Source organism: Equus przewalskii, chromosome 2 (assembly GCF_037783145.1).
Source record: "Equus przewalskii isolate Varuska chromosome 2, EquPr2, whole genome shotgun sequence".
NCBI lineage: Eukaryota > Metazoa > Chordata > Mammalia > Perissodactyla > Equidae > Equus > Equus przewalskii.
In genome coordinates this window covers 18,370,581-18,388,967 of record NC_091832.1, presented here as the reverse complement: position 1 = coordinate 18,388,967, position 18,387 = coordinate 18,370,581, and the positions used below count along the sequence as shown (strand labels likewise).

At 43.0% G+C, this 18,387-nt stretch overlaps 1 protein-coding gene across 50 annotated transcripts in view; it reads left to right on the top strand.

Moving 5' to 3' along the window:
• The window catches only part of MACF1 (microtubule actin crosslinking factor 1), a 323,957-nt gene that overhangs the window by 297,790 nt on the left and 7,780 nt on the right, over positions 1 to 18,387 (top strand). For 20 of the 50 annotated variants that reach the window (XM_070610253.1, XM_070610252.1, XM_070610264.1 and 17 more), the window contains 11 exons: positions 411 to 554; positions 1,030 to 1,218; positions 4,018 to 4,138; positions 4,706 to 4,869; positions 5,409 to 5,420; positions 6,209 to 6,371; positions 7,708 to 7,862; positions 8,788 to 8,862; positions 10,022 to 10,039; positions 13,032 to 13,149; positions 13,955 to 14,023. In XM_070610253.1, the coding sequence (XP_070466354.1) occupies positions 411 to 554; positions 1,030 to 1,218; positions 4,018 to 4,138; positions 4,706 to 4,869; positions 5,409 to 5,420; positions 6,209 to 6,371; positions 7,708 to 7,862; positions 8,788 to 8,862; positions 10,022 to 10,039; positions 13,032 to 13,149; positions 13,955 to 14,023 (1,228 nt within the window). Of the gene's footprint in view, positions 1 to 410; positions 555 to 1,029; positions 1,219 to 4,017; positions 4,139 to 4,705; positions 4,870 to 5,408; positions 5,421 to 6,208; positions 6,372 to 7,707; positions 7,863 to 8,787; positions 8,863 to 10,021; positions 10,040 to 13,013; positions 13,150 to 13,954; positions 14,024 to 18,387 lie in introns of all 50 variants that reach the window. The other 30 variants (XM_070610270.1, XM_070610268.1, XM_070610257.1 and 27 more) reach the window with 12 other exon arrangements.

The following is an 18,387-nucleotide window of genomic DNA, read 5'->3' as shown; positions in this document are numbered from 1 at the left end:
TTCTGTTGTAGATATCTTTTAAATATTGTTGTGTTTTATAGCTGTCGTATTTGTCCAAGGCAATACCATTTACACATATGGAAATGAATAAAAACAGGAATTTATAAAAAGAAAAAGAAACTAATTTAGAACAGGAAAAAGAGCATGCCCAGCCTGGAAAAGGGGGCCCACTTCTGTCCCTGGTCCCTGTCATCTGTGGCAGAGAAAGTCATTCTTGTGTAAACACTTCACTGTCCCATGTCTATTAGAACTGGAAAGAAGATGCCAGAGATGCCCAAATACAGGCTTTTAGACCTCTATGTCAACAGATGCAGTCAAAAAATACACAAGTTTTTCCCCCTCAGTATAAACTAACAATGCTGCTAGAATAGATTTCTTAAGTTTTTTGGTTTCAAATCCTTTTTGTTTAGGAATTCATGAAGAAAGTGGAAGAAAAGCGAGTGGATGTTAACACAGCGGTAGCAATGGGAGAAGTCATCTTGGCTGTCTGCCATCCTGATTGCATCACTACCATCAAACACTGGATCACTATCATCCGAGCTCGCTTTGAGGAGGTGAGCTCCTAGTTTCAGAGAAAGACTACATATGCCCAAGAAAATGGATTTATAGCAATAAAATACTATGGAGCTTGCTTTCGTTTCTTTTTTTTTTTCAGACAAGGAATCTTTCACTGTGAATATCTCAATAAGAATTAAGTTAGCGTTTTAGTAATGACTGTTTTCTTGATAATGTGCAGAAATCTGGAAGAATGGTACTGGTGTAGTGATGTGTTAATTGATGACTTCCAATGGACATGAGTATTCTTCCCTCCTTCCTGAGAAGTTCTGTGTTTAATAGGACATACTAGATTTGCTTTCAGGAGAGCTGATTTTTCATTCCAGCTCTGTCACTGGAGCAAGAGTGAAGCCTCTTGACTGCTTAGGTGGTCTTCCCCCTAAAAAGTCATTGTTAGGATGAGATGAAAAAAGGATGTTGAAAACGAGGGGACGTGCTTGACTGAAAGAGCCAATGGTTTCTCTCCTCCCCCAGGTCCTGACATGGGCTAAGCAGCACCAACAGCGTCTTGAAACAGCCTTGTCAGAACTGGTGGCTAACGCTGAGCTCTTGGAAGAACTTCTGGCCTGGATCCAGTGGGCTGAGACCACCCTCATTCAACGGGATCAGGAGCCGATCCCTCAGAACATTGACCGAGTTAAAGCCCTGATTGCTGAGCATCAGGTACCTTCACCACATCGTGTGGGTCATTGGTGTTTCCTGCATTACTTGAGGAGCCCGCTTCTTTTGCCCTCTGCTTTTGTTTTTTAGTTGATGCTTAACCTACTCCCACAGACTTAGTAGCTTAAAACAACATGCACTTCTTCTCTCACAGTTTCTGTGGAGCAGGAGTCTGGGCATGAATTAGTTGGGTCCTCTTCTTAGGGTCTTCACAGGCTGAAATCAAAGTGTCAGCCAGTGCCAGCACTGCAGTTCTCATCCAGGCTCATTCAGGTTGCTGGCAGGATTCATTTCATTGTGGTTGTAGGACTGAGATCTCCCATTTTCTCACTGGCTGTCAGCCAGGAGTCGCTGTCAGCTCCTAGAGGCCACCTTCAGGTCTTAGCTGACTGACACTCTCACTACATGGCAGCTTAGGTCTTCAAAGCTAGCCGGAGAAGCTCCATTCTGCTCTGACATCTTATATCATAAAATGTAATCCAGGGAGCGACTATGCCATCCTTTTCACAGGTGTTGACCACACTCAGGAGGAGATTACTTAGGAATTATACACCAGGAGTGGGCTTCTTGCGGGCCATGTTAGAAATCTGCCTGCCACATCTTGTTTTATTTACTTGCCTCTGAGCCAAGGCCCCATTGGTCTAACCCCGTTACACCAGGGTTCAGAAAGGTCTCTTGCATGAACCCAGAGATGGACTCAGACAACACATCAAACTAAACTCAATGAAGGAAAGGTCAGTTGAGCTATCTTTATAATAGATCCTTAGGAGGCAAATATGGTTTCTTTGTTTTTGTTTTTGTTTTTTGAGGAAGAGTAGCCCTCAGCCAACATCTGCTGCCAATCCTCCTCTTTTTTGCTGAGGAAGGCTGGCCCTGAGCTAACATCCGTGCCCATCTTCCTCTACTTTATATGTGGGACACCTGCCACAGCATGGCTTGCCAAGCAGTGCCATGTCCGCACCCCGGATCCGAACCGGCGAACCCCAGGCCCCCAAAGCGGAACATATGAACTGAACAGCTGTGCCACCAGGCCGGCCCCCAAATACAGTTTTTAACCATGATAATTTACACTGAATGTAAGCATGGGTCTTGCTTAGTTATACTATGGAAAATCAGTCTTTTTAGTGTATATAAGTAGTTCACTTTGTCAGTGAGAACTCCCTAGACTTCCTATAAAGTTTACCTGCATTGACACCTTCTCTCCTGGCTAAATGAGAGGTTGTCATCTTCCTATTCAAAGCTTCTCCTTCTGTTATCCCCTCTCCTCCTGGTGTCCTCAGGCTCTCCCATTCTATTTGTTCTTTCCTCCAAAGCTGCTCAGTATGTCCTCTCAACCCTGTGTCCCCCTCCAGTTACCCCCACTGTTCCCTCCCTCCTTCTTCTGACGAGCTTCTTGTTCCCTGCCTTCTCTCTTTGTTTCCCACCCATTCCCCAGGCCCCTGTGGTCTGGTTCCCATTCCCATCAGACCACTGACGCTGTCCCAGGCACGTGCCACTAGCTAAGTCCAACTGATGCTTTTCAGTCTTTGTCTTATTTGATGTGCAACATAGTTGCCTCTTTCTTCTCAAAACTCATTTCTTTTGACGTCTGTGTCCTCCTGTCTTCTTGTTTTCCTCCCATCTCTCTGATGATTCTTTCTCAGTTGTCTTAGCCAGTTCCTATTCCTCTATCCACTTGTTAATGTTGTTCCCTGAAGTTCCATTCTTGCCCCTCTTCCCACACTGCTGAGTTCTGTCTAGTCCAACAGCTTCAGCCACCATCTAGAAACCTAAGACTTCCAGTCTCTTTCCTGATCTCCAGCAGCAACATCCCCTGAAGTCCAGAGATTCAGTAAGTCAGAGCCAGCTCTAAAACTCCATTTTATCCTTGCTTCCTTGCCTGACTCCACCCTTCTCTTCCACACCTGCCTCCTCTCTTTTCGTCCACCCAGTCACCCATCATAGAAGCCTGTGATGTGTGTCCGGGACTCCTCCTTTTCCTGTACCCCCTACGTCTAGCCAATCATCAGGTTTTATCTGTCCTACTTTCAGAATTCCTCTTGGCTCCTTCTTTCTTGCCCTGGTTCAGAGCTTCACCATGTTTTGCCTCAGTTATTGCAATGGTTTCCTAACTTGTCCCCCACCAGCACTCTGCCTTCTGCACAAAAGCCAGAATGATAGCTCTAAGACAGAGATCTGATCATGTCTCTTCTCTGGATCAAAATCCTTCCCTTGCTCCTCCATTGCTCTTGGAATAAAGTCCCAGTCCCTTAGCCTGACACAAGGCATTTCTGGATCTTTCTCCTGCCTCCCTCCTCACCCCTCCCTCTTGCCACATCTGATTGCATCCTCTGCTCAGCCAGTGATCAGAAGGGCCCTGGCTCACCACGCTGTCAGGCTTCCCTGGCTCTGCCCGCTCTGCGTCCTCTGCTGGGACTGCCCTCCCCCCAGTCTTTGGCTAATTCTTCAGTGCTCTGTTTAGGCACCAGCCTCCAGGCAGCCTTCTCGCCCCCTCGAACTGTGGGCTGCCTGTCGTAGGTCCGCCTGTGGCACCCTGGGTAGCACTCATTGCTCTGACTCCATGGTTTTCCTCACTCAACTGTGAGCTCCTTGAAGTCAGAGCCATGTCTTGCTCCTTCAGGTCTCCAGCACCTGGTAAAGTGCCTTGCTTAATCATATTTCCTGAAAGGAGTGAGACAGTGTACAAAGGCATCTGTCAGTTGGTCTGTCTATCATGGGCTTGGCCTTTGTTAGTAAGTTGCCTGATTCCATCTTAGTCAAAGAAAAATCTCAACTGTTTTTCCTATTGCTTACGTTTAACAGACCTTTATGGAGGAGATGACTCGCAAACAGCCTGACGTGGACCGGGTCACCAAGACATACAAAAGAAAGAATATAGAGCCTGCCCATGCGCCTTTCATCGAGAAATCCCGCAGTGGTAGCAGTATGTTTCCAGCCCTCTATGTTAGGATGCTTTGTCCCTACACTAATTGAAGATGAACACTTTCCAAGTGTCTATCAAAAAATTTCTTCTCCATTTTCAGAAACCATGTTGGATTTAAACTAAGACCTTTTTCTTACACTGACAGAGTAACTATGCTCCATTTTCTTGGATTGGTGTGCAGTTTCAAAGCGGTTAAGCAACTTGTTTTGCAGTGGCCTTTCCATTGTCTTGGTCATCAGTGCTAGCTGTTTATGTTTGGTTTACCCTAATTTAATCATAAAATAAATCAGCTCCTATGGGACCATTGCTTTTTCAGTTGAGTTGACGTTTCCTCAGCTCACTAAGGTAGGACAGACTTGATTGCAGACAAGACCTGTTGGCTGGGGAGGAGGATCAGTAGTTTTGGAATTAGTGTGCTTCCATATCTAAATAGTGCTAGGTCCCATGTTTCTTTTCTCAGTTACTGGCTGGTTATTGTTTTAAGATCTCCTAAGTTCACACATATGGCAATTTCTGTTTGTGAACTGACAAAACCAACTTTTCTGATCTTGTGGTTTTTCCTTTTAGGGAAGTCCCTGAGTCAGCCCACACCTCCTCCCATGCCAATCCTTTCACAATCTGAAGCAAAAAACCCACGGATCAACCAGCTCTCCGCCCGCTGGCAGCAGGTGTGGCTGTTAGCACTGGAGCGGCAACGGAAGCTGAACGATGCCTTGGATAGACTGGAGGAGGTGAGGTCCTGCCAAGAGCTATCTCTAGGGGCCAGGGACATTTATCAAAAGACAGTCCTTCTGAGGCCTTCTTAATATGAGCAATGTGAGCCAGTATTCTGTCCTTCAGGCCCCCTAGGAGAAAAGAGACACGTGTGAGGAAACCACTCACAAAAGAGTAGGCAGTAGCACCTGGTTGTTGAAAGCAAGCAAGCAACCAGTCAGTCTGTGAAAGTACGGTCTGTGAGCTGACCCTCCTCAGCACCGGGCTGTGGTCAAGAATCAGGAGCATAACTGCGAAGTTACCTCCAGGTGTGGAGCTTATCACAAGAATGGCCATTATTGAGCCCTTTATGTAAAGATACAAGCTACACGATTATGAAATAAGAGTAATTTATTTATAATCTTTTTATTCTATTACTCTTCACTAGATTATGAAAAAAGCAAATCTATTTTAAGTATCGTTAACCAGTCTAAAATATATAGTGCTACACTTCCTAGTTTCTAAAACAAATTTCTAATATCTTTTATGTGTTTTTTATTTGTGCATATCAAAGCAGCTATGCCCGGAAGTGAGTGTTCTGTGTTTTTTGTTGTATTTCTGTAGGTCAGTTGAGTTTTAAGCATATTTGGTTTTTGGCTTTTTTTCCCCTATTCCTTCCAACTTTGGAGTTTGAAAGACCAGGGGGAACACTGCTGCACGGTCATTCTAAGTCTGTATCACTAACATGGTCCAAGTAGCTCAACATTGCCTTGTCCCCTGCGCAGCCTGCTGTCGTCTGTCAAGGCCCAGTATTGAACATGGAAGTCAGATGGGCAGATTGCCATCTCTGGTGCCATTCCAAAGACACATGCTTGGGTGCAGGGTTGGATTCTTTTGCTTCCAGCCAGAACTCAAATTATCTCAGAAAACGGTGGGAAACATGCGCCACCTGATGTGGGCCTCGGTGTGATCATAATTCCTTTCAAAATCCCATAAGTGGGGAGTGCTGAGGACTTCTCGTCTGGGATAGAATGCATTCCTTTACATCTAAGAGGGTGGTCCTTCATAAAAGTGCAAAGGGAAAGCAAGGCTGGCTCCCCCCATTCTTGTTCTACGTGCTCTGTATTTTCCATGGTGGTTGTTCAGTTACTGTTTCTCCCGCTGCTCCATCATACCACAGCTCATGTAAATAATCATGGCTTTATGTGAAGGAGCCAAATTGTGCCTTCACAGAAGAGGCAACACATAGATGTCATTGTTGGTGCCCCTCCAGAAGGCCTGCATGGCTTTACTGAATGTCTGACAGTTTTGGTATGCTCTGGGCAGGTTTGCAAGCCAAAATGATAGGTCTTGTTGACACCTCTGATTTCTGTCTAGTTGAAGGAATTCGCCAACTTTGACTTTGATGTCTGGAGGAAAAAGTATATGCGTTGGATGAACCACAAAAAGTCCCGGGTGATGGATTTCTTCCGGCGAATTGACAAGGACCAGGATGGGAAGATAACACGTCAGGAGTTTATTGATGGCATTCTAGCATCCAGTGAGTCCAGTCATAATTCCAAACACAGGTCACACCCGGATTCTTTGCACTTATTTTGTAGAAGCAGGCAATATTCTGGTTAAACAGTCTTTCTGAAGTTAAAGCTATAGTCTTAAGGAAGAAGTAATGTAACTGCTTACTAAAATTGGTCTGTTGTTTTGATGGAGAGAAGAACCTCATTTTGCTGGGAATAAAAAAAGCGGGTCTTGTTTGACACATTGTGGCAAGCAAAACACATTTGAAGTATAGATAGGGAGCTAACTTTTGTGAATGATGACCTTCTAAGTAAGATGTTTTAAAAAAGTAATTTTTTCATAATGTCAGTTTTTTACATCTATATAACAGCTTACAAAGCGTGTGATCTCATTTGGTTTTGGCAGAAGAGATAATTAAGGCATAAAGTAGTTAAGGGACTTGCCAGGATCACAAAGCACAGTCCACAGCTGTGCACCTTTATGTGGGTGGCGGGCGAAGGCCTGTCCGGAGGCGATATTTGAGCTGAGACCTAGGTGATGAGAAGGATCCAGCCACCTCAAGATTTCAAGGAAGAGAGAGAGGCAGAGGGAACAGCAGATACAAAGTGCTGAGATGAGAATGCACTTGGCGTGTTCTAGGAATAGGGAAATTGACGTGGTTGGAGCGTCACGGCCTCAGAGAGCTGGAGTTGGAAGGGTCGGCAGCAGCCAGGTAGTGCAGGGCCTAGTGGGCCATGGTGAAGAGGTCAAATCTAATCTCTCATTCCAGAGACACTGGGATGGTGGGCAGCCACCTGAGGTCTTCAGCTGAGAGACAGTGTAATCTGATTTATGGTTTAATAAACCACTTTGGCTACTGTAAATATTCACACTTCCTTCAGAAAGCATTTTGTCAAGAACTTAAGGCAGCTATCTAAACATAGAAAACACTTCATCCTATTAATTCCAAATTGTCATATCTAATTTAGACAAATCTAAATGTCTAATAATAGTGGAGTAGAGAATAAATTCTTGAGTGGTAGGTCTTGGGTGGTTGTAGTATTGTGTTTATACCTTTTGGTATATCTGAAATAATCTTTTTTTTTTTTAATTGAATGGGGGTTAGGGGAGTATATAAGAAAAAAACACCCACCAAAAACTTAACAGTGAGTAGTCTCTGGGTGCTGCATTTTTGGGTGATTTTTTTTTTTTCCCCTCTTCTTTGTAGTATTTTATATCTTCTAAATTTTCTAAGTGGGCGTGTCTGGCTTTTCAGAAAAAAATCAAGACATAAATTTTTCTTTGAAAAAGTATTCCTGTGACCTCCAAAAACCCAAGTAAGCCCTCTTGGAATGTTCAAAAATGTGATTAATTTTCTCCAGAGTTCCCTACTACCAAGTTAGAGATGACTGCTGTCGCTGACATTTTTGACCGAGACGGGGATGGCTACATTGATTACTATGAATTTGTGGCTGCTCTCCATCCCAACAAAGATGCTTATCGACCAACAACCGACGCAGATAAAATTGAGGATGAGGTATGGGAAATGGTTATATTTTGAGTACATTTTTGGCCATAGGTTTCTGCTCTCTTGAATTTGGATGGGTGCAATTTTCCTATCAGCTCTGTGACTTGTCGGTTGTGAGGTAATTATTTGGATTTCTGTTTGGGGATCCCCATTGGATGACATTGTCCCAGTGGATCTCTGGCTATTGAGCTCTGGTTCAGTTTAGATGACTTCTTACTCAAGTGAGTCACATCGGTGGGCGCTCTAAAGTTTGCAGAGAAGTTTACCACACTCATCCTTTTCAACAGACACCATGTTACTTAGAACAGACTTGTCTCTCAGTCCTGAGCATCCTGCCTCAGGATCCAGGGGACTGGTCTTCAAATGTATCATTTAAGGAGTAAAATGTAATAGTTAAGATGGTGTGTGCTCACCAAGCTTTCTGCCTAGTTAAGAACCATATCACATTGAAAATAGCGATTCATTAGTAGCACTTAGAGATCCCAGGATCTGTTGATTCTGGAAAGGAAGAGGCAGTGGGGCATGTCTTGGGAGTGGCCTGGAACACCCCAGGACTAACTTCAGGGCAATCTTGGCCTCCTAGGTTGAAATTCAAATCAGTTCATTAATTTGCTTAATTAGTCAACTGATTTTGATGCATGCATATTAGCAAATTTCTCAAAGGAATTTGGAAGCAGGGTGGAAGAATGTATTTTATAGTTACTTGGGAATTTCTTTCATACTCTCTCTCTCAATGTCTCGAATATCCCAGTTAGTAAGAACAACATGTATTAATTCGGAATAGAAAATAGATACATGTGTCAAAAGCCTGAAATGCCAAAAAAATACATAATGAATAGCTTCCCTGTTTATATGTAAAAATCTTTGTTTCTCTGAAGAGGTAGTCTTGCTTTAACCTTCACACTTTGCTTTTTTTGTTATTCACAACCAATAGGTCACAAGACAAGTGGCTCAGTGCAAATGTGCAAAAAGGTTTCAGGTGGAGCAGATTGGAGAGAATAAATACCGGGTAAGGAAGAGAAAACCAGTCCTTTGTGGTGGTGGTCCTCCTATGTGGCCCTTTCAAGTGAAAACAACCTGACACACAGCAGACTCAATGATCCCACCTTCCCACTAGAGATGCTTAGAGGACCAGAGCTAGTGGGTCTTGAGATGTGGTCGCTCTCTGGCCCTAATCTCTATAGAGTCCAAATGTCAGGTGTCCTCTTGGGTAAGCTTAGTGCCCTACATAGTCCCATCGGAGAAATAGTGCCATATCTAGCTAATAATAACTTATACTTGAGTTCCAGTATAGGAGACATTTTAGAGCCCTCTGTTTACTGCTGACCAAAGTCTTCGGGGAACTGAATACACCATTATCTGATAACTGGCCATTCACCCCAAAGAGCTGATCCTCGTGAGCCTGAGTGGCTCCCAGGCTCAAAGAGGGCTGGAGGAACTGCGTCAAGGCCCCAAGGGACACTGTGCCTGCTGGACTACAAATAGGGCCTAGGTGTACTGGGGAGACGCCAGGCTCGGTAGTCTTCCCTGGAAAGCTGTGCTGAGTGTGGACATAACTGACAGGGAGCTCTGCTGTGTTGTAGCTTCTTTTGAGACCAAGGTCGAGGCATAGAAGGAATCTGAAACAGACTTCCTAAAATATATCTAGCAGCTTGTCAGGATCCTCTAAAATCCTAAGGGAAAATCTAGGATTGGCAAAGAGGATTTAGATGGCCATGTCAGATTGCACAGTTATACGCCCCAAATTAGGAACGGGAAAATCTGGGTTCCGTTAGTATATCAAAAATGTCTTCAAGTACACCAAAACCACATTGTGCTGCTCATAGCTGGGGGGTGTTGGATGACTGCCTTGTAGCCAACCCAGGGCATTTAGTTAATGAAGCTCCAAGCGATCTTATGCTTGCTTGTTGAGTTTTGTTTCCTTGTCTTTTTAATTACGTATGAGAGAAATGAGTTAACAAGAACAACATTGAGTGGAAAAGTTAGGTCTTCTTAATCTGTCAAGCCACATCCTGTGCCAGGAGCTTAGTAAGAACACGGTCAGTGAGTGTCACTCTCCTTGAAGACTGGTAACGTTATCACATGATTTTCATTCCTTAGTGTTAATTTGACAAAATGTTCTTTTTTTTTCTTCCATTTCCTCCATCCTTTACTCTCACTGTCTGTAGTTCTTCCTCGGCAATCAGGTACAGTGTGCCTTGCAACATTCTTCTTCTCCATGGGAATGGTCTGTGTAGCTAACGCTGCCTGTTCTTTGCTGTGGGGAGAGGACGTAATCTGAAGCATGCCTGGGTCACACCTGGTTGTCTTACCAAGTGGAGAAACTGCTAACAGGGCTAGTATTGCAAAGCTGTCTTAGTAGCAAAAGGATATAAGTACATGTTTTTCTAAAGGAGATGAAATTTTCCATTCAAAATTAGATTGTCTGAAGACAATGATATTATGCTGGACTGAGTTAGAAGTAATAAGGTTCAGGGAAGATTGACACCATGCTATCAATCCATCCCACTTCTACAAAGAGCCTGACCTTGTGCTTCTATGTTGGGAGTCAGAATACCAGACAGCACAGTTCTGATTTATACCAAAGTCTTTTGATAGTGAACACAAATTTTATCAGGTACACTAAGTCGAAAAGTCTTGGGGTATTTAAGTACTCAGTCTGTTTAAATACTTTATTAATATTTATAGTTACCTGCACTTATATTGTATTTTATAATTATAAGGTACCTGAGAAGTGTACTGTGGAAATCATCATTGGCTATAGCCTGAAGTTTGCCAATTATGGCCAGCCAGCAAAATCTAATGGGATCGAATTAGATTTGCAAAAAAGATTGAATGTTTTTGACTGCACTTGGTAACTCTAACCTTTTAGATCTTTTTGAGGGCTCTGGGGTCCTGTGTCTTCAGATGGAAGGAAATTGCATGGGTGAAATCTGTCTTGTGATATGAAATCAGAAACACTAAGAGTTGATTTGAAGCCCTCAATCAATGTTAAGTTCTAGGCACTGCAATTAATCACTAACTACAATAACCTTCTGCACCAGCGGGAAGAACAGAAGATAGAAAGAAACTAAAGACAAGAACAGTAAAACTTGCTTTAAATAAATCGTTGCTTAAGAATGCCAAGTAGTATATAAAGGATGTGCCTGTTTGCTAATGACTGCATGCGGTTACCAGGGCCCCTTCAAAATGCCACTGACGTCTTCCTCTACTGGTCCATTGACCAGCAGAGGGTCAGATGAGTTAGTTCCAATGTTGGGAACAGAATTATGAAGCTCATTTTATATACGAGGCACCTGAGGCCTAAAGGATCATATGCCAACAGTCACACAGAGCTAATGTCATAGCCACTGCAAGAACCTTTGTCACTGTAAGGGATTCTCCATTTAAGAGAAGGAAACAGAAGTTACCATTGCCCCTAAAACTCTGTTCTGAGGTGTTTTACTCACTGATGACCCAGCTCTGCCAGGCTTGTGCGGGTCCCCATTTTTAGAGCTGCCATAACCACTTCCGCTGCTCGTCACTCTGGCCTCAACTTCCCCAACCACTTTGGCCTCTGGTTTGGGTCAAACCCTTTTTTTCCCCCATACCTCAGCAAAAATAAGTTAGAATCTTTCAGAGGGATCTTTAGTAAGGAATTAAAGGGAAAAAAGCATGAAATAAGTGGAGTAATTCTAAAGGCTGACAAGTAAATTACAGGCCCTAGTAATGTAAGGATAAAGTACATCTTGGGGTCCTTCCCGATTCACTCTGGAGGGCCTTTAGGCCCTATTTCCTTTCTCTCCTCAGCTGTCCAGAGAAGACCCCAAATAGTGACTCAGGCCGTTGCTGCTCGTGGATGTGGTGGAATCCTCGATTCCTCCCAAAGGGCCTCCCCGTTTTCACTTATTGGGCCAGCTTCTGAGGGAGACGCCCACAGAGCCGGAAGGGGCAGCTTCTTTCCCAGGACAGGTCGTTTATTCCCTGACATCTCTGTGGGTCCCCGCTTTACCATGCTGTTGCTGTAGTCACTTTGTATGAAAACTTAAAAACTGTATGAGATGAAAGATGTAGGGCTATTTTTATTTTCAAAGTGAGGGGCTTGGGAGAGGGGTGATATTTTTTTCCATCATCTTGCCTGTATAAACAGTGCACTTGATCAGTGCAAAGTAATACAGAGAATTACCAGAAGTACATTCATTGTGAAGGAGGTTGGTTACGTGTCCTTCTCAAACACCCTTTTTGGCATTTTCAATTTTTGTACCTTGTTTCAAGATAAAAAGTCTGTCCTCTCTCCCAGGAATACTCTCCTTGAATTAAATAATTTCAGGAATTCTCTCTCTCCAACCAACTGTTTGGTTTTTGTTTTAGGATCTCAGCATGATTCTCTTTTGTTGCCTCTTTATTTTGGGAAGAGGGTAATTTATGTAATGGGAAACTCCAAAGGTTGACAGGGCTGGGAAGTAGGAATGTTAGACAGGAAAATATAAATATCAAAAAGTCATACTTGTTTTAACATCCCGAAATGATTGTTGAATAGTATTTATAATCAGCATGGTAGATTAAAATTTCAGTTTCTTCAGCTAACCTTTAGAATAAATACCAGCTAATCATTTATTCAGCTGAAGAAACTTTTCTGCTGGTGACATCACAATTAGAGAATTCTTAGGGTTTATTTCTGAAAACCTATTGTGGAAAATCAAATTTCCTTCTAAGCTTATAATAATAATGATGCTTTGCAAGGGTTTCCTTGAGGCTTGAAATATTATTTGCTGTTCCCCATTTAACTTTTGAGCACACTGTATTCGGAAGCTGACATCCACCTTATAGCTACCTTTTCTTTTATGAAAATAAACTAGCATGACAAAGAATTTTATTATTGGGATTTAATTTAGGCAGAACCTTTAAAAGAATCAAAATGAGCTAATGTTGTATCTATCCTCCATCTTGCCCCTTTGGTGTCGAGGCATGACCATCAGAAGTTAACTTTATCCCAGTAGAAAGTATATCAAGACACTGGTCTTTAGTTTGATATTTTGGCTTTCCCATATTTAAAATTCTTTTGTGAAAAATGCAAAATAGTTAAAATTCTCTCCAAACTATCAAATTGTCATTCTGTCTGAATACAGTCTGCTTTGGAAAGAAAGTCTAGCCCTGCTGCAAGGCATGCTCACTCATCAGTTTCCCTTGGTCCTGCAGTTCGGGGACTCCCAGCAGCTGCGGCTGGTCCGCATCCTGCGCAGCACAGTCATGGTCCGTGTTGGTGGAGGATGGATGGCCCTGGATGAATTTTTAGTGAAAAATGACCCCTGCCGAGGTAAGGAACCATCCTGAGCGTGAATTATGTGTTAGGTACGCCCTCACCGCTGATCTTTCATGCTTCTACAAAGTGGCGGTAGTGGGGTCTGTTTATTTTGTTGTTGGGCTGCCCAGATTTTGTCCCACTAGCACAGATTAGAACTTGTGGGTGCCAGAGAAGACCAGGGAGAGAAAGCAGGAGAGGTTGATGCTGGCAGGGGAGATGGGTTTTGAGAGACACAGTAACAAGAACTGGGAATTTGTTGGTGTCAGCAAGCGTTCCAGTTTGAGGTATTAAATTAACACTAGCCTAGAAAGGAGTCTGATGAAGCCCTTCAGTTTCCCTGTTAGTGCTCCTGATCCCTCTGCCTATACTTCCTGGGCCTGAACCTTGGGGAGAGTATTGGGCCCCTCCCATGTAGGGAAGGACTGGGGAGCTCCCTTGACCAGGAGGAGGGATAAGGAGCCTGGGGCAGTGAGCCTAGACACTTCTAAGACAGATGATCACCTAAGCAAGACCTCAGGGTATCTGTCTGCTAAACATGAAAAGGCTGGCATGCCAGCCGAAGGCCAGAGAAAACGGTGAATTTAATGAGTGATGGCATCTGCAGCTAGAGGCGTGTGAGAGCTGCAGAAGGGGAGAAATGATCAAATTCCAGTTGCTAACTCCTCTTCAACTGCATCCTTTCCTTTTTCCTGTGAGCCAAGCTGCATGTGGGTATACAGGAGGCTCCCCCACTGTCTGCCAGTTTATGTTTCTTGACCAGTTTTTGCGTTTCCTGCTCTGTCTCTGTTTCTTTGTGTTTATATATTTTTTATTCTAGTTCACCATCCTGGGAGTAAAATAAAGCGCTCTGATTCCAGCTCTTCGATTTCCAGTCAGTCTCCCATAGGTTGGCTTTTAAGCTTTGTCCCTCCTACCCACACCCCAGCCCGTTGAGAATGGCTTTGCTTCAACTATAGCGCCTCTTGGCTCTCTGGTATCTGCTGCCTTTATGAATGCTTTCAAATAGCCAAACCATAGCTTTTCTAACTGTGATAAGTTGACAGAGCATAAAATGCTCCTGTTGAGATAGTACCCATGGAATTTGTTCTGAGTTTCTGTTTATTTAACAAATACTTATATAGCTTTATCCACCACACACTATTATAAGCACTTTACAAATAATAACACATTTACAGCTCTGTAACTGTAGATGCTATTATCTCCTTTTTATAGAATGGGAAATTGAAGCATAGAAATGTTAAATAACTTCCCTGAAAACAGACAACTAATAAATGTCAGAGACAAGATTCAAATCCAAGACAGACAGGCTCTAGAGTGTGTGCTCCTGACCAAGCTGCTGTGTGTCTGTGAGGCTACATACCCCCCACCACCATACCCCTTTTTGTGTGTCTATTACTGGTCCAGCCTGTATAATTAAACTATTAAGGCTTATTTATAAACCTAGCAGAAATGTTTACAGTGTAGTTATGTAACTTCTTTGGAAATGACGTATAGTCATATTCTGAAGCATTTAGAGATAAAGGGTGCAATTCTCACAAGAATTCAGATATGCCTGTAAATAGTTCCTCTTATTTTAACTCATCCTGCATTTACTCCAATAAACCAGAGTAATCATTTTCGTTAGGAGTTCCTTTTTTAAAAAGTAGTTAATTTTGAAAACATCTATTCTGATAAAAACTTGAAAAAGTTTAATGAGTTTTAGAGTTTAATTATATTGCAAACCAACTTCCTTGATATGAAAGTCCTCTGTCATTATTTTAAATGAGGAGCAATATATATATCATTTCAACCATAACTCAGTAAAACATTATTCCTTCCCAAATCTATTAATAAGGTTTTGTTTTTCCTGTCATGTCATAGCACTAAACAAATAAAAACAGAGATGCTGCATGTGATGTTTGGGAATCGTTGGTTGCCTGTTTGCTGCCTGCTAAATGTGCTCTATTTACAATAACATTATGCTGCTGGCCAAGGAAAACATTGCTTGCTTTGTCCTATCTTAATAGCTAAAAATTGGAACCCCAAGAAAATTTGGGAGAGCCATCTAGTAGCTATTTTCTATGGAACATAGTAGCCCTTTTCAGCATCCCTTGGAGCAAACAAGGTAAGGCTTTCCTCCTTGCCTCTCCAGGAGTGCGCTCCTAGAGTTCAGCAGTCACCTCAGGTCCACTGACTGCAGAGTTGAGAACTCCCCAGCCGTCGTAGATACCATAGCTCTACCACTGATGGATAGGGCGAGCTACTTCTAATCAAATGAAAAACTGTGCTGGGGCTAGCATGATGTAATAAGTGACTTCCAAAGAGAAAAGTTCCTTGAAGCTGTCTAGGGTTCTGTGAGGATTAATGTGGCTTCTAGAAGCACCACTTGGTGTAAATTTTGTATTCATTTGTGTAGCATTTCCTTGGCTCTCTGGACCACAGAAAATGTTATACTGAGGATAGTACAAAATTTGTAATAATGTTACAATACCGATATGCAGTATCATTTATCTCCTTTTACACAGATGTTTATGCATGTTGCTTTAGCCAAATGTAAAAGGTGAAAATACTCAACTAGGTAGGTTCCTGGTGCTGCCAAAATTGGAGATTTCAGTTTCTGAATTCATCCATGGCCAAGGAAATCATGATGTTTTGGATGGAGACTAAAAAAACACCTCAGCCTAAAGAATAGGTATGCCTTTACCTTAGGGTACTGTGTTTTTGAGCATTAGATAAATTAGTTCTCCCAAATAGGTGAAGATGTAGAAAACTTCATTTATGAAGATTTAAAGGACACAATTTGGCTTAGAACTGATTTTTTTTCTGTTATTTTGATAAAATACATGTAACATAAAATTTACCATCTTAACCATTTTTAAGTGTTCAATTCCGTGGCATTAAGTACATTTACGCTATTATACCACGATCACCTGTCCATAGAACTCTTTTCGTCTTGTAACCCTGAAACTCTGCACCCATTAAACAATACTTAGAACTGAATTTTGACCAACAGGGCTGTTCCAGCCAACATCAGTGGCCAATATAAGTCCCTTAGAAAATGATGGCCTCGTTAGTGGTTGAAAAACTGAACTTGAGATGGCTACCTTCAGGGTCTGGTCCACAAGATGCAGTCGTTAAAAAACTCCCCAAAAAACCATGGTCAAATGCATTTGGAAGACACCGAGTTAAAGCTAAGTGGTTTCTTTACTGCAGGACTTCCCAGAGCTTACAAACTACTGCTTGCATTAGGGCTTTCCTGGGGCAAGGCGGGGTATGCAGTGTTTACTGAACTCCTTTTTGTAGGGAACGCCTCAAAAACCTCAGTCAGTTTGGGAAATTCTGCTCTAAGCAATGAAGGACCATCAAAGAATTTTGAGCCATTTGGAGACGTCAGCTTTTTATTAAGAAATTCCTTCTGGGGAATGGAGAGTGAGGGAGGGATGGGGACTGAGATGAGAAACAAGGAGACTTGTTGGAAGCCTGTTAGAGCCGTCCAGGGTGGAGATGCTGCATGAGCCACATTAAGTGTAGGAGGGTCTGGAAAGGCTTGGCTGACTCCAGAAGCGTTAGAAGGTAGATGAATAGACTGAACTGCCATCGGGAGGGAGGGACCTACATCACCAACCAGGTTTTTTTAGTCATGTCTAATCAGTCATTGGATATAAGATTCTGACGTCCAGGAGGAGGGTCTGCTCTGGGGATATATTTGAAAGTCAGGCATGACCCTATGGTGGCACTGAGGTCTCAGGTGGATGAGCTCATCACCAGGTCAGAAATCTAAGGGGGAGAACAGGACTGTGGACGGAACCGAGGGGCCCGTCAGTGTTTAAGAAGTGGGCAAGAAGGAGTTGTTGGGGAGGAAGCGGTGGGGGGAGGTTTCAAGAAGAGCAGTTAGTAATCCCCCATAGGCAAATTACAAAAGCAGAGAGGGGTTTGTACCTGTCAGATTGTCAGATCTGCACATGTTCTCTCTCTGAGTAATACAGCGAGCATGGGGCAGAGTGAAGTAAATTGAATATACTCATACATTATTTTAGAGAGTGTATGTTGCTATAAAATTTTGGAGATCAGTTGACGAGTATTAAAAACCTTAAGTGTGTATCCTTTGTCCCCAGCAAATTGACTTGTAGAAATTTATCCTAAGGAAGTCATTATGGATGAGCACAAAGGCTTCTTCCAAGCTGTTTGTCACACAGCATTGTATACTATGTTTAAAAAAGTGTAAGCAGGGGCTGGCCCTGTGGCCGAATGGTTGAGTTCGCGCGCTCCGCTGTAGGCGGCCCAGTGTTTCGTTGGTTCGAGTCCTGGGCGCGGACATGGCACTGCTCGTCAGACCACGCTGAGGCGGTGTCCCGCATGCCACAACTAGAGGGATCCACAACGAAGAATGTACAGCTATGTACTGGGGGGCTTTGGGGAGAAAAAGGAAAAAATAAAATCTTTAAAAAAAAAAAAAAGTGTAAGCAAATTAAAAATACAACACAGGGGGCCGGCCCCCTGGCCAAGTAGTTAAGTTTGCACGCTCTACTTTGGCAGCCCAGGGTTTCACAGGTTTGGATCCTGGGCGCCGACATGGCATTGCTCATCAGGCCATGCTGAGGCGGTGTCCCACATGCCACAACTAGAAGGACCCACAACTAAAATATGCAACTATGTACTGGGGGGATTTGGGGAGAAAAAGCAAAAAACAAAAACACAGAGTTGGTTAAATAGACATCCATATGATAAAATGATACTTTGCAACTAGTTGAAATTATGCAAGACATATAGAACATCGAGGAATGTTCCTGATGTTTTTGTATTAAAAAAATATATGTATGTGTATACACACACACACACACACACACACACACACACACACACACACACACACACATATATATACAGTTGTGCAAAGGAATAAAGCCACACCAACATTTTAATAGTGATGTCCCCTAGGTTATAAGATTAAGCAACTTTTATTCTCTTTGTACTTTTCTGTATATTTCAGCCTTTCTACATTTTAAAAGGATTCTCCTCTGAGGCAGAAGTTATCAGTGACCTTTGCCAGAGTACTTTCAGTGGTGTGATGGGGACAGAAGCCTGAGTGGGATGAGGAGAAAGTGGAGACAGCTACTGTAGGTGATGATGCCAGGAGCTGGGGTGCTGGAAGCGAACAGCTCGTGTAGAAGACATTGGTTGTAGTCGTAGCCCTGCCATGGCTTTCCTGGACCTCAGCCTCTGAGTGCTTCAGTTCCTTAGGGACATAGGGATGCTGGCTGGTTGCTGATG